This window comes from Lissotriton helveticus, chromosome 4_1 (genome assembly GCF_964261635.1).
Source record: "Lissotriton helveticus chromosome 4_1, aLisHel1.1, whole genome shotgun sequence".
Lineage (NCBI taxonomy): Eukaryota > Metazoa > Chordata > Amphibia > Caudata > Salamandridae > Lissotriton > Lissotriton helveticus.
The window spans coordinates 540,112,383-540,128,952 of record NC_136063.1 but is presented as its reverse complement, the minus strand read 5'-3'; the positions used below and the strand labels follow the sequence as shown (position 1 = coordinate 540,128,952).

Below are 16,570 nucleotides of genomic sequence, written 5' to 3'. Positions count from 1 at the left end.
CGGCTTACCCCGTCGCACGTCATTTTGCCGAAAGCCATCAAAGTGACAGGAACAAGCTTCAGTATTTTGGTCTAGACTACATCCTTAATTCCATCGGGGGGGGATAGGCTGCGAAAATTGAGACGGCTTGAGTCTAGATACATTATTGATCAATCAACCAAATTTCCCAAAGGATTAAATAGTGGGGAAGAGATGGATGTTCATCTGGGCACATAGAGCAATTACATTGTAACTATCTCTATTGGTTAAATCTGAATGTGTATGTGTATAGTCACTCATATACATAGAAAGAGATTAATAGTGGAACTCGAAGCTCCAAACCATTCTTCCCAGCACCTGTTCAAATTAATGCTATGCGTAACTGTGTTATTGAAAGCCACTATGTATACACTGTATATATTTATGCACATTCTGATTTGTATCCTTTTGATTTTGACTTGATTTGGATTGTGTTATTTCAAGTCACAATGTTGATAATCAGATTAGATATGGTCTGCTAATGCTTTATCAAACTCATTACGCTTCATCATGTTTACAGTATGGTTCAACAAGGGACATTAGCAGATCCACGGCCAGATTTTTCTTCTTTGAAGTACCACTGCATTTTTATTCAATTTTTGTTATCATCAATGCACACTGATATCACTTTGTGTATCCCATTGAGTAAACAAAACCAGTATTTACTAGGTAAAATAACATGCTCCAATATGTCGCCTCTGTTATTCACAGTGGTTTCCTTTGTCCCTTGTTTGTGTCAATGTTGATGACGTTAGGCAATGCAAACACGAACACTTTATTAACATGTCCGGCACTCGGTGATGGTTACACCGAAGAAGGCTACACGCCGAAACGCGTCTGTCTACTTGGCAGAGATAATCTAATAAAATGTGCCTTGAACGTTACCTCACGAGTGCGGTTCTCTTTCTTTTAAAAAAAACGAAGGATTTTGGAGCTTTACATATATATATACATATTTTTTTTTCTTCTTTACTATATTTCACGGCCCTATATAATTAATGTTTGGAGAACAAGGCGGACGTTAGGAAATTAACTGCTACTTTTGACTTAAATTGCCTCTATATATTGGTGGATGGGAATGTCTCTTGGAAATCGTCTGTGCTATTTTTTTTTTTTTGCACAGGCATGTATGATCTTTTAATTATTTTTGTTGTTTACACGGTTGCACATTTGAGTACAATCAATAGCAATAGCCGGTTGGCTCCTTATGCCGGAAACCGAATATTGCTCTTTATCTTGCAAGCTGCACAAAAATAATAATCTTATCCAATTTTAATTTGGATGCTCTTCATAGCCATTGCCCTCTTTAATTCTCTTGCGAGGCTCCAAAGAGTCTTCCTTTTTCATGAATCTTTTTATCAGCTTGTTACATAGTTCCAATATTTATTCATGTTATTTTTAGGAAGTACCTAATCGTAGTAACATTATACCCCGATAATGTTGGCAGCTGCACGCAGCACTTTATTTCGTCTGTTATATGGACTCATAAGAATTTTTTAAACAGATGTGTTTTTGCTTCGTTGCTCTTTGTGGGAGCTGCATTTTCAAGCCTACAAGTCTAATAGCGTTTATTTGTACTTTAGCAATTGTATCCTGCACTTTACTTCGCAAATTGCATGATCTTGTGAGCCTTCCCCAACTGTTATCTATGCCTGGTTGCTTTTTATTGGTTTCTGTGTTCCTAGTTTCCCAAGACCGTCCTCTCCTTTCTTAAGCCTGATTTGATGTGGTTGTAATGACTTTTAATTCATTTTTATTAGCTTGTTATTTAGATTTTACACTACTTATTGGCTTATCAACAGGGCCCGACTGACCCTACTGGGCATCAGGCATTTCCCCTGAGGCTGGCAGGGTGGGGGCAGTTTTGGGGCAGTTTTGTTACTGGGGGCCTGTTTTACAGCGGTGATGCAATATCGGCATCTAGTAACAAAAGCAGCAAGTGTTTCCTGCCTCCCAGGGCTAGGCAGTGCTTCTCCAGGGGGCTGGTCCTAAAAAACTGCCAGGGGTGCTTTGCTTCCAACTCTGGTCCAGCTTCTTGTATTATTAGGGAAATTAACCATAGTGATTCCACAAATCAGGGTCTTTATCTGACTCTTGTATTGTATATTGTATGGCTTTTTGTAAAGCTGAACCCATCAATTTGATTTGATTGATACAGATCTCCAATACCTTTGGGTCGAGTTTGGGCTTTATAAAACTGCCCAAATAACATAGAGGTGTATGAACACCGAAAGAAGGTGTGCTATGTATATATGTACAGACATAAAAATATTGATATCGAGATAGATGTGCATAGAGTTAGGCATGGTAGAGCGATAGACAAATGGACAAATAGACATGCAGGCGGACACATAAATACGTAGAGAGACCGAGAGTCAGTGCGATAAATAGATCCACATTCTGTTGAGTACTTGTGTTGTATTTACCTTGTCAAATACCTTCTTCGAATCTTCACGAAGTTCAGTTCGGAGTCAATCTGACTGTTACCTAAATTTTCCTCAGGCTCTTTGTGCTTATCTTGTAAGTGAAAGCAGATTATTTTGTCATGTGTCTATCTCTACCTAACGACTTTAGTTACACAATACAATTGTAATAAAACACTCAGACATGTTCCAGGAAACGAAAAATACATTTGTGATAAAGATTCGTAGTAGCCTATCTCAGTTGTTTGTTTTTGTGTTGGAAAGGTTTATTGGGCAGGAACTGTGATTGAAGTAGTTTGTAAATTTTATTCCTAGAGATTCTTATTTGGACTGGAAAGCTCCATGCAAAATATATCCACAGTTTATTTAAAAATAAAAGTAAATGAAAATGGGTGTAATTTCATAGATTGGACAGGTGCTTTTTGCACTCGATCTGATTGACCAATAAAAATGTTGAGTTCGCATGGGTCAGCTGGTGCAGGCGTCATCTTGGCACGACATGTGGTATAAAAGTTTTTTTCAAATTATGCCCAACACCAGCATATTCTTTGTAATCTGAAGAATCAATGGCAACGGTAACTGGTGTACGGCGTCACATCCGACCCTGGTGTGCATATGATGGAACAGCAGAATTCCATCATGGATGGTTCTTAAGGTGACCAACTGGCATAGATGCAAATTCAGGATGGTGAGTGCAAAAATTCAGGACAAAGGGACTAAATTCAGGACAAAAATTAAGGATAAAAGGTCAAAATTCAGGACAAAACTTTGGGACAAAAGGTACGTTTTACAGATATGTATGAGGAGGTCGCGCAATAGTATATTAGTAAGTAAATAAACAACTACCTAAGTACAAGTCTAAATAAGTTTATATTAGGTTGAGACAATCGTGCACTTCACGTTTTTTCAGTATAGCCACAGCTTCCTACCTTAGACGATTCAAAATTTGCCTCTCGCTCCAGCAGGTACATTAGTTACCAGACAATGGTGAACCACACCTGAATATAAGTGAGGCTGCTTTTATTGTTGATAGAAAACTACTGGATATATAAGGAACTTTGCAGTGCCAGCCCCCAGTAACAAACCCTTTCCAGCCTCCCAGGGAAACACCCGATGCCTGGTCCGGCCAGTCCGGCCTTGCTACCACACCCTCCAATGGTGTCCCTCATCTTCACTTAGACCGTCTCTCATGTGTATTTAATTTCTTTTATAGTGTTACTCATGCCAAGTATGTAGGGCAGGGTGTCGGAGTGCGTTACATCACACACACATTATATAGAGAAAATGACTAATATTTACGTGAAAGTCAATTTATGTGAAATGTTACTTAAGATAATGGGCGCTACAAGGTGTAATCATTATTTCAACCATCGTTCAGTCTTTCACCATTTATTCTGTCCTTCCATCTAACCATACATAATCAACCATTTGCAAACCTATCCACCATATATCCTTCCATCTATCATTTCACTCATCCATCCCTCCATCCACCCTTTCACTCATCCATCCATTATTCATCTACCCACCCTTTCACCAGTATAGTCATCCATCCACTCTTCCACTCATCCATCTATTCACTCACCCATCCAGCCATTTATTCTTTTACCCATCCAGCCACCCATTCACGTACTCATCCATCCACCCAGTCACTTATCCTTCCACCCATTCACCCTTTCAGTCATTCATCCTCCCTTTATCTCTCTATCCCCCTATCACTTATCCATCCACCCGCCCATCCATCTACTCATCCATTCATGAATCCATCCATTGATCCTATTACTCATAGATCCTTTCACTCATCCATCCATCAGCTCTCTCATCCATCCACCCTTTCACGTAACTCATCTATCCATCATTTTGTCCATCTATGCCCCTTTCACTCACTCATCAATCCTTACATCCACCCTTTCACTCATCCATCCATCCATTCACCCTTTCACTTATCAATTAATCAATCCAGCCATCCTTTTACTTATCCACCCACCCATCATCTACCCTTTCACTCATCCATCCATCCTTTCACACACCCATCCCCCTTTTTACCCATGCATCTACCCTTCCACCCATACATCCATCTATAAACCTTTTCTCTCATCCATACTTCCACTCCTTCACTCCTCCATCCATCCTTTCTTTCATTATCTATCCATTCACCCTTTCATTCATACATTCATCCTTTCAGTAATCCATCCAGCCATTCACACATTCATTCACTTATTTACTCACCCACATTTTCACATTATAAGCTGAGCCGTTGTTTGAGGAGTTGCAGGCATAAGAGGCCCATCAAGAACTTCACCTCGCTGTAGTTCCTAAAACAAGTGGTGGGGTGCGGTGGTTGAGAGCTTACTATGCCACTGCACGTAGGCATTCTGAAAACGTAGAAGTCATGAGTCATGCATGATGCACAGTGCCAGGATGTGAGGTGATGGTGACATGGTGTTGTTTCCAGGGCTTTAAGTGGTGTAAAAAAAACCTGGGGGGTCTCTTCAAAGGGGTGTTTAATGTAATTACCCCTTGCACACTGCGCTAATTCTCCCGCTGTGCGGGCGAATTAGTGAGCGGGCGGGGTTCGGATGGCCCCGGCCGTCCTCCACACACTCCCACCGACACGTGGGATGACCGAGGGCCGTCCACAGCAATGAAGGGGTTAAGGGCATGGTTTAAAACACCTAGGCTAAAAATATGCGCTTAGCATAGTGTTCCGCCTGACTTATGTTATTTCTGTCATTCCATCCAGATATGTAATACAGCAAGTATCATTACACCAACAACATGCCAGGACTATTGGCTTTGTCAATGGTTGTTTGTTATTTCCATAAAATAAAAAACAGCAACCATGGCGTTGTTGAATATAATATTGAAAATACTTCTAAAAGATGAGACAGTGAAAGAATGATAACCCATTCTTTTGAACTTGTTTTACCGGCTTCTTTAAATAAACTGTTCTCTAATGTTGCAACATGGGCGTTTTACCTTTTATCTAACAGAATGCCGTGCTGTACACCGAGGCATGAGGAGGCCACCACATGCTTTAACACCCGAGACTGCCCTATTGACATTCTGTATGTGGCAATTACCTGGCATACAGAATGACAATGGGCGGGTGGGGGTGCTCCTGTGCTCCAGGAGGAGTGGGAGGCTGGTCCCATCAAGGGGAGGTGAGGCCTCTCACAGGGAGCAGTGCTGCTTCCTGTGATGGCCAAAATTATGGACAAAAGGGGCCTGATTCACAGAATGAACTTAAGACTCAGTCCTAAACTTACTACTATTTTGGTATTCACAGAATGCACTTACTATTTTTGGCATTCACAGAAAGCACTTACTGCTTTTGGTATTCACAGAAGTTAGGATTTTGTCTTAAGTTTGTCTTAAGACAAACTTAAGACAGACTTAAGACAAAATCCTAACTTAAGTCTGTTTTAAGTTTGTCTTAAGACAAACTTAAGACAAAATCCTAACTTCTGTGAATGCCAAAAGTAGTAAGCGCCTTCTGTGAATACCAAAATAGTAGTAAGTTTAGGATTGAGCCTTAAGTTCATTCTGTGAATCGGGCCCAAGTAGTCCGTAAAAGGGATCCTCACAGACAATGGAAGTGAGGTCCCAATTACGGACGGTCCGTGAAATTTACGGACGGTTGATCACCCTAATGGTTGTGCGGTTGTATCCGTCGGTGTTATAGTAATAACCATAGAGCACCTGTTTTATGCTCCACAGACCGCCCTCAGTCAGAAACAGCCGACATGAACTCAGCAGATGGTGGCGTGAACTGCATGTGCTCTATATGTGGAGACCGAGCCACGGGCAAGCACTACGGCGCCTCCAGCTGTGACGGCTGCAAGGGCTTCTTCAGGCGCAGCATACGGAAGAGCCACACATACTCCTGCAGGTAACTCAAGATTCAATGAACTCTGGCTGAAAGGAAGCAACACGTCTGTATTGTAATCAAGGGTCCCTGTTTTCCATTTTTACTGATTTTTAGAGATAAATACAGATAAAAAAACATTTATTTTCCTACCTTTTTTTTTTTATTTGTAAACGTGGATAAAAAAGGAAAATAGGTTGTTTTTGAGTGATTCTAAATACTGTCAGTCATGACTGCCATATCCCTGCGGATTGACAGGCACGGGGATTAAAAAAATAAAGGGATTTTCTCATTTTCCTTGTAAGGGAGAATATTGTGCAGAAGAAAAAAGCCTCCGTCTGCACACGTCGATTGTTTTTTAAGAAGGTGTTGGTGCCTTTTTGTCATCTGACATGGGGCGTGGGTAAAGATTTGTGAAGAGTACACCCAGAGCCTCCTGTTTCTTTGACCACCACCCTATACATACACAAAAGTCTCTTTAAACCTACAACCAAACTACTTACAGGCCCCAAGCAATTTGCACTTTTACAGATTTAAATATTATATCACTTGAGGATTCATGTAACAGGACTGTCCCTCAGGATACACACACCTTCTAGGGCCTCTGAGGGAACATTTGGGAAGGGACAGTGATGACGCTCTTTGAGCATCAGTGCAGAGACTGGAAGAGAAGGGAGTGGTAGGACTGCTGGAATGTGGAGAGGTTACATTACTGTGGGTGAAGATAGATTGATGTCCCAGCAGGAAGAGAAATTGGTTTTGTGAAGCTGGATGGAGAGGAGGGTTTGTTATTCCTTGCTGTTAGAGAATGGGGTGTCAATACATGCTTGGTGAGAATAGGGTGTCGCAGCCTACGCTGACAGAGAAGACGGGTGTCAGCCTCTCAATGACAAGGAGTGGAACTACCCCCCAATGAGAGAGATGAAAATTGCCAATCCTGTAATGAGGGAAATGCAGAACGCTACCCCCACTGGGAGAGAAATTAAGGGAGCCAGCCCCACTATCGGGGAAATTGAGATAGCCAGCCTTGCAGTGAGAGAGAGAAGAAGGGTTTCCAGGTCCACAATGATCGATAAAAACAGAGCTAGCCCCACAATGGGAGAAAAGAAGGGGACAAGCCCCACAATAGGATAAAAGCAGGAGGCCAGTCTCACTATCAGGTAGATTAAGGCAGCCATCTTTGTAGAGAAAGAGATAAGAAGGGAGCCACGTCCGCAATGATAGTGAGATGGGAACTTGTCCCACAATGCTTGAAAAGCGGGGATCTAGCACCTCAATGAGAGAACAAAAGGAGACCTCGCCCTCAATGACAGAGAAAGAGGCCAGCTCTAGCATAAGACATCGTATTTTGCGATGCAGGGTGCACTATGACATTCGTTTTATTTATCAAATTATTTATTTACCTCCAATTATCCATAATCCGGTTTTTAGCAACCCAACCCTACCCCTCCCCCGCCCCGCCTTTCTGCTCCACCGCAACTCCCTCCACGGACCGTGGCTGTCCAAGAAAAGTGCAAATGATACCATACCTGCTGAGGGAAGAGTGTTTCAATCACTGCAGCGAGACAAGGGCAGTGCCTGCCCTTGCACAAGAGTAGGAGGGGGAAGAGAGAATAGGATCAGTCTATTAATAGGGTCAATTGTTTATCACCCCTTGCAGAAAGAAAAGACTGGTTGTCAGGAGCTTAGAATGAAGCAACACTCCATGTAGGCCTCCCTAGGTAAAATTTAACTTGGACAGTTATAATTGATTTCGACTTCATTCACTTCCTAGATGGATACCTAGAAAGCAGACTAGGTATTTGAAGTGAGAAGGTCTAGTGGTTTAAGCAAAATCACAAACTGAAATGAAACCAATACACATGATCAAACATATACGGTTAGTTCCAGGGTGCAGCTGCAAGCACGTGAGATGCTCTCTGGCAGTGAAGTGGCTACCCAAAAATGTATGTCAGCCACGGAATTCAGGGGAAAGGATTTATATTTAGATACGAGCAGTTGTTTACGTAGGGTGAACAGCTTCCCAAACAATATGTATTTGGGGATATGGCCTATGAAGCCTAATATATATGACGATTATTGTTGTGTTTAACTTTAAATGCTGAAGGCTACAAGACGGTTTTGTCTACATTACATCCTACCAAAAAAGTAGTGCCCTCACCGTACCGTAGTGAGATTTGCCCAAAGTACCAAGACATTAGATTGTAGTGCACACAATTACCTGGAAGTACATCTGAATACCTATTATGCTCATCGTTGTAGGAGAGAATATGCTTAACATGAGAGGAAACAATGTCAGTGACACAGAATATAACTCCAAAGGACACTGAACAGAGACAGATACATCAATGGGTTAGTGCATCTGATGCAGACATTCTTTGGATCACACTGGTAAAGCAATTATGTTGTCTTCTGATAGATAGGCAAATGGGATTTTTCTGGAGTCAGTTTAAACTTCATGTTAGAACACTCTGTGTTAGGGTGCTCACATTTCGGACTCTGCACTGTGCTGCTTTGTGCACTTGCAAATTGCTTGCTGAATTACCAGACCTCTTAATTTCAGGTATACCTCGGCTGTATTGTCGAAGGCTTCTCGGTTTCTTTTCTAGAACTAGTGCAACCTCTTTGATTTCTTGTTTATTTTTTATCCCATTTTTCATGATATTTCTAAGGTTGGCCTACATGTTTAAATGTTATTGACTGCAACATGTTTACAGTGCGCCTCAATGATTTATTAGTTTTATTTATGGGAGAAAGTGCCCTGTTTGCTTTATGTGCTCTAACCCCTAACACATGGTAAAATTGTCTAACTCCTAATTAGCATATTTAACTCTCCTATAAGGCCATAGTATATTGTGTAGAAATACACACGTAGCATGGAAAGTTAGCTGTCACCTGTGGACTGCAAACACTTATTATGCCATCTACTAGGCTGACAGGGAAAACATGGCTTCAGACCTACCAGTGTAGCCTAACTGCTGCAGTTTAAATCTGCAGCCCAACCTATCCAAATAACCCATTTTTGTTGGAATTATCACCTTTAAATATTAATACGTAACCTGTTTTCAGGCCCCGATGTAGACTTTGTACCCGCAAGGTAGGGTGCACAGTATTTAAAAGCAGGACATGTAGAAATTTAATTTTACCATGTCCCTACAGTAACAAGGCCCCAAAAGTTATTTTCAGCATCTAAGGCTTAGGCTGTTCCATAAGGCAAATGTAGAGTACAGAGTACAATATTATTTTTGCTATCTCGAGTTTCAGGCTGCATGAAAAAATATTTATTACTATTTTTAAAATGTATTAAAGTAGCATATTTATTAAATATTTAGTCAATGTAACTTTTAGAAAGTTACTTTTCCATGTGTAAAGCTCCTGGACAAAGCCAGTGCGTTACCATAATGACGTGATATCTGCTTCCAAAGCAGGAACAATGCCCGAGGTGTGGGGAGGTGTTTTTCTTCCCCTGGCAGGAAGTCCATTTAAGGTGGACTCAATACTGTCATTAATTTGCACAGGGCCTGCCCTTTTACAAGTAAATGTAAGGTGAGACCTGGAGAAGACAATCCTGTGTTCCCCCAGGCAGGCTGGCTTCAAACCCAGTGGACGTGAGCTATCATCCTGATCTGGCTCTGGTTGTCCACACAAGAGGTGACTGCTCTTTCCCACAGCCACACCTCTGGGTGGGAAGACAGGCTCTGCATAAGGAGAAAAGGGATCCTCGAGCTCAAATTTTAAGAGGGAGGTGCACTGTGGGATAATTTGCAGTTAGGCAAACAGGTTCTGCTGCAAAAGTGGGCAAGTTTGCCCCTGGAACATTGGTTGTTGAGGAACTAGGAGTCATCCCCACCCTTAGATGTCAGCCTTCTCTGAGTTTGTATATTATAATATCTTTGAGATGAATTCGCAGCTAGGTGATTGAGGATTACATTATAGAGAAGTATTTTATCTAAAATGGTATTTGTTTCCAGTGTTTCTTTAGCTTCAAAGAACTTTTCCCAATAAATGCAAAAATACCCTTAAATGTTTTTGATGCTAAACAATTTAGGTGAGGGATTGTATACTCTTGTTTCACAGAGATTAGAGCGCACCATTTTGAAAACTAATTAACACTGCAATCACCCATGTTTATTTCTGTTAGGTTCAGTCGACAATGTGTGGTTGATAAAGACAAGAGAAATCAATGCCGTTACTGTCGTTTGAGAAAGTGTTTCCGGGCAGGGATGAAAAAAGAAGGTAAAAATTATATTTTGATACATTTATATTTCCGAATGTTACAAAAACAAAGAGTTGCAAGAAATCTGAATAATCATCTAGGGTATGAAAGAATGGTTGGGCGGTAAACTCCGCTCCACCGGCGAAGTTCATGGAAATTTGCTACTCCATGCTCTGCCTGCAGCGTGAAGTTCGACAAAAACCACCAACCTCTGTGTGGCGGGGTTTACTGGCACCTATCTCTACATTTGCAGGCATCATGGCAGGAACACATGCAAACCAATCCACCACTGACACAAATTAGTGAAAGTGCCCAGCTTTGTGACCTCCTAAGTGACCTCTGCAGTGCAGGGATCAATAAGGAAATACAAAGCAGCTCTGTTAAGACAACTAAGTGGGCGTAGTGTTATGCCAAGCAGCACTTTTCAATACTGTAATGAGGGCCCTTTTGAGATATGAGCTATGTTCACCCTGGAGTGATTTGAATTTGTAGTCCTTCGCTCTGTACATTGTCGTACTTCATTGCCTGGTCATTTAGCGGCTGTTTGTTAGAGGGCCCTGCAGTGGCACTCTTCCGCTCTTTAGCGCTTGCATGCTTACCACACGTTGATGTCACAGACGGGAGATGGGTTTCCTGTGGCAGGGGTGGGCCCTCCGAGGGTAAGCACAATGGGAGTGGTAGTTGCAGGGAGTGTCAATGCTCTCCAGCCAAGCAGCACAGCTTGTCCGGGGACATTGCGGCCAAAGGTCGTACCTCGGCCGGTCCGGGGTCCCGCAGATACAGAACATCTGTTACCCCGCTCTAGAAGTGTTGATGCAAGGTAAGGGATATCCGGATCCATTGTGAAGAATGGTAGAATGTTACTGTGCCTCTGACTAATTTCTCCTCCCAAATTGCAATCAGTGGAAGATGATGGCTAGCCCGTTGTCACTAGTGGAGAGGTCTTCCATGACAATCTGCAAAGAAGTCTATGCCCTCTGTTGCCAGCATAGTGGACAGTGCCATGAAAACGGAGGTGTCTTGATAAATTGCTGTGGTCCGTGCTCGTTTAAGGCTTATGTGGTTGAGGCCTGACTGGAGTGTGGATATTGTATCTGTCAGTATAGTCTGACTTGGCTCATGTATTTTCAACCTCGGGAACATTGGGTGTTTGTTAAGCACTGGGGTGCATGTACAGCCTTGGGGGGTGCGTGTCTGTATGACTCTATCTGTTAAAGTGTCTAGCCCTGGGGTAGGCTTTAGAAGGTACCCTTGGTCTTCTTCAGGCACAGCATTGGGGTGGTTTGTGCTTTAACTTTGAGCTCTTATACAGCCTGCATTGCTAGTAGGCCTGGTGGTCGTGTTTGTTTATCGCAGGGTGTTCTCCTAGTTGCCATGTTGGTCTCTGGGTAGTTGGTATACCCCACTGAACAGTCGTGCTTGGAATAGGCAGTAGGCGCCTGAGCTAGGATTGGGCTGCTTGTCCGGTCAGGGCTCTGCTTTCTGTGCTTCTATAGAGGCGAAGTTGCGAAGTATGGAGAAGTCTGATCCACGCCTGAGTCAACCGGAGCCAAAGCAACCTGCCTAGAATCCCATGTGGGGTAGGGGCCAAGGGAGGAGGCTGGTCCATCCACTCTGCCTGCCACTCCAGGAGTCAAACAGCCTGTCTTGGTACCCCTGCCCTGGCACTGCTACAGCAGCAGTTACTAGTGATCAGCCTCTGTTCTCTTCCAGTATTCATTCTGCCCCAAAGCCTGCCTGTGACCTGTCTATTTCAGGATCCACGCCGGGGTTGTTTAAGTGTTCGATGTACACAAAGTGCCTCGTGTTGCCAATGCAGGCAAATGGAGATTCTGAAGTTAGAGCAACATATAACTAGGGGCTGGTGGAACTCTGCAGAATCTTGCAAGTTTTTATGTAACTCTGCAGAATTCCATGGAGTAAAACGTTGCAGGTTTCGCCCACCCCTATCCAAATGTGCCTATGTTGGGGGATCATAACAGAGGTTGTGTTTAATGCAAGGTGCTCATTATAAAACAGTACTTCCATTTTCTGCTTTCAGAATTCAGGATCTTGATGTATCCCACACAGGTGTTTTTATTACTCGAGGAGTAGTTACACTTCTCTGCCCTTCTCTGAGAACTGTAACTACTCTGCCTTGTAAAAATACCCGGCAGCATCTCATGTGACCGTCTATCCTGCACTGACACTTCCCTTGAACTGGCCTTGCAGAATCCAGGACAGTCTGTTTCAAGTCTCTAATTAATCTCCAAGTGATTTAATTTGAAGAGCACAGCTAAATGTTGGTATGGTGGATGATGTAATGTACTTGTCTGTTAAAACATTTGTAGATGGGGTTTCTGAGTGATGTACAAATTGCACACAGTGCTTGTGCAAATCTCTGGTAGTCTATGGTATGTTGATGATGAACAGATCCTGTTTTTGTAAATGTACATTTAAATTGTGTAAGTTATGCATGGGTTTGTATATAACATTTATCGAATTTCACATTAGTTTAAATTGTACTGTTTTCCCTGAAAAATATATGTTTCCATAAATTGATCTTAAGAAATAAAGTGAGGAGGGTCACAAAGGGGATATTTAACAACCACAACACCTCAAGCCCCTGCAGATACTAGAAAAAACACGAAGAGGTGCCTGGTCCACAAAGCTGTTTGTGTGTCGTGTCAAGACTTAAAACCAAGAGTCCATCAAACCACATGTGTGAAATAACACTGGGCTGAAAAAATTCCCATCAGTCCACCCAATGGCGGAATATCATCATGTGGGATACAAGTCATAAATCCAGATCTCGCCCAACGCACCTGGTAATGATGCGGAGATGGATTATAGAAGTATTTTACTCAACCACAGTGTTTTTCAGATGGTACTGATGGAGTGCAGTGCTAGTGAAAGATTAAGGTGAAGATAAAGTGAAGATAAAATTGGCTCAAGGAACAAAAAATAAGTTTAATAAGTATTGTCCTAAGGTCAAAAGTTAAAACAACGCCTGATAGTTTAAAATAATAACTATGTAGTGGCGCAGTGCAGTGGGGTCGACATGTTTCAGCTCAAAACGGACCAAATGTCCAAGCTTTCTTCAGGACCAGATAATAATAGCGACTGCAGATGTGAAAACAATAGTGCTAATACAGTTGCACAGATATATTGGATAACTCCTACCAGGAACTTGGAGCCCCAATGTTTGCTGGCGGATATACTATCATTCATTCTTTCCTGAAAGGAGAGAGGAAAAGAAAGTGCACAACAGCAAGCAGTGAAAATAGTGCATGATGGTATCTCGGAAAAAAAGAACTAAACACAACAACACAAACAAGGCGAAAGAGAATCTCTCCGCCACTCAGAAGACAAAAAGTTCTCCTAGTCATACCAAATTACATTTAGTAACGAACCATTAGTTGTAATGTATAACTTACCCAGCCTTTTGTGGGTAGTTACCTCACCTCGCCCGGCACCCGCTCGGGGAGAAGGAGGCCCCGCTCTGTTAGAGTGGAAATGAGGAATGAAACAAGAAAAACAACCTCAGAGACTCTTCAGAGGTATGCCGATGCATTAATCACACATTCCCATTAATCTACTAACAAATACCAGCTGTTTTAAAAGAGACTAGTGCCTAGGCAAACATATGGCTCTGACTAAGCATGGAGAGACAAAGTGTTTAACAAGAACCTGATAGACTAACTTTTAACAGTTACAAAAGGGAATTTGAAGGCGATCTAAAAAAAGGAAGCCCATTCATATTAATATTAGGCTCTAAAAAAAGAGCAGACTGGTGAAAAAGGACCGGCATGTGAAAAGATCTTTTTAGAAAGAAAAGAAGACAGGCGTGGGCTTCGTCGTGTCTGCAGATCACAGCCTAAGGACACACACGCATTTTCACCAGGGAGCCTACCTGTCCGTCGGTGCCTCTGGGCCAGCGTCCGAGTGGGAGTGGAGGTGAATGCTCCCTACTCGTGCGTCTATTTAAACGCTACGATGATTGATTGATTACATGCACCGGCGCCTTCAGGTGAGCGCCTATGGCAAACACCTTACGTGTGTACTGGCGATTCCGGGTCTAGTATGGAACATCGCCGTTTTTGTTTTGTGATTTCATTCATTATAGATTACTGTACCACCTCATCCCTATTTGGCTGTGTTGGGCGCCTATTCTCACTCGTTTTAAAACTATTTTTGGATTGTAACGTTTAAGACGCTCAGGCTTAAGAAAAACTGCGGTGTTCCATACTAGACCCGGAATCACCAGTACACACGTAAGGTGTTTGCTCTTATTTTCTGTGCTTCCACTCTGCCATAGGCGCTCACCGGAGTTTTTTGCACTAACGTGCGTGCGCGACAAATCAGCATCTCAAGGTCGCGCATGCGATGTTATACTATTAATATGAATGGTCTTCTTTTTTTTGAGATCGCCTTCAAATTCCCTTTTGTAACTGTTAAAAGTTAGTCTATCAGGTTCTTGTTAAACACTTTGTCTCTCCATGCTTAGTCAGATCCATGTGTTTGCCTAGGCACTAGTCTCTTTTAAAACAGCTGGTATTTGTTAGTAGATTAATGGGAATGTGTGATTAATACATCGACTTACCTCTGAAGAGTCTCTGAGGTTGTTTTTCTTGTTTCATTCCTCATTTCCACTCTAACAGAGCGGGGCCTCCTTCTCCCCGAGCGGGTGCCGGGCGAGGTGAGGTAACTTCCCACAAAAGGCTGGGTAAGTTATACATTACAACTAATGGTTCGTTACTAAATGTAATTTGGTATGACTAGGAGAACTTTTTGTCTTCTGAGTGGCGGAGAGATTCTCTTTCGCCTTGTTTGTGTTGTTGTGTTTAGTTCTTTTTTTCCGAGATACCATCATGCACTATTTTCACTGCTTGCTGTTGTGCACTTTCTTTTCCTCTCTCCTTTCAGGAAAGGATGAATGATAGGATATCCGCCAGCAAACATTGGGGCTCCAAGTTCCTGGTAGGAGTTATCCAATATATCTGTGCAACTGTATTAGCACTATTGTTTTCACATCTGCAGTCGCTAATATTATCTGGTCCTGAAGAAAGCTTGGACATTTGGTCCGTTTTGAGCTGAAACATGTCGACCCCACTGCACTGCGCCACTAGATAGTTATTATTTTAAACTATCAGGCGTTGTTTTAACTTTTGACCTTAGGACAATACTTATTAAACTTATTTTTTGTCCCTTGAGCCAATTTTATCTTCACTTTATCTTCACCTTAATCTTTCACTAGCACTGCACTCCATCAGTACCATCTGAAAAACACTGTGGTTGAGTAAAATACTTCTATAATCCATCTCCGCATCATTACCAGGTGCGTTGGGCGAGATCTGGATTCATGACTTGTATCCCACATGATGATATTCCGCCATTGGGTGGGCTGATGGTAATTTTTTCAGCCCAGTGTTATTTCACACATGTGGTTTGATGGACTCTTGGTTTTAAGTCTTGACACGACACACAAACAGCTTTGTGGACCAGGCACCTCTTCGTGTTTTTTCTAGTATCCATAAATTGATCTCCTTCCAGCACAAAACCTGAAATTGGGCTGAAAGTTGTCACATTTTCAACAGTAATAACGCCAGATCTGTGTGTTTTTTAGTTAGGCAATCTTATGTTGCATGAGTAAATATGCATGAGTTTGTGAAATGTTAGGAGCATAATTAGCAATACATTTCTCTCTCATATTCTTCTCCGAAGTCCGTTGGTGATGCTCACTTCAGGTAAGTCTAGTGTGATGTTAGGTATGCATGATAAATGCTCATGTTGTGTACATTGCACATATGTGGAACAGAGTCACACTCATAAATGAAGCATCTGTCAACGTTTGTTGATCATGGAAAATATATGGATGCATGATTACACACTTGGGTCCGGGTGCGGAAATTCCGGCCCGAGTGCGGACGTAAAGGTATGAGTCTGTGAATACCAAAAGTTATACGTTTAGGATTTTGTCTCAGATTAGTTCTGTGAATCAGCCCCTTTGTGAATAGTGTCAACGTGTTTAGATCCATTATCCAGATGCACTATGAAATGTCATCAGAT

General features: G+C 42.2%; 1 protein-coding gene across 5 annotated transcripts in view; it reads left to right on the top strand.

Annotated features, from left to right (window-relative positions):
* Positions 1-16,570, top strand: part of HNF4G (hepatocyte nuclear factor 4 gamma) — a 543,810-nt gene that overhangs the window by 321,062 nt on the left and 206,178 nt on the right. For all 5 annotated transcript variants that reach the window (XR_013610522.1, XR_013610521.1, XM_078687129.1 and 2 more), the window contains 2 exons: positions 6,159-6,330; positions 10,448-10,542. Coding sequence is in view for 3 of the 5 variants with exons in the window: in XM_078687128.1 (XP_078543254.1) it covers positions 6,159-6,330; positions 10,448-10,542 (267 nt within the window). In the remaining 2 variants the exon portion in view is untranslated. The remainder of the gene's footprint in view (positions 1-6,158; positions 6,331-10,447; positions 10,543-16,570) is intronic.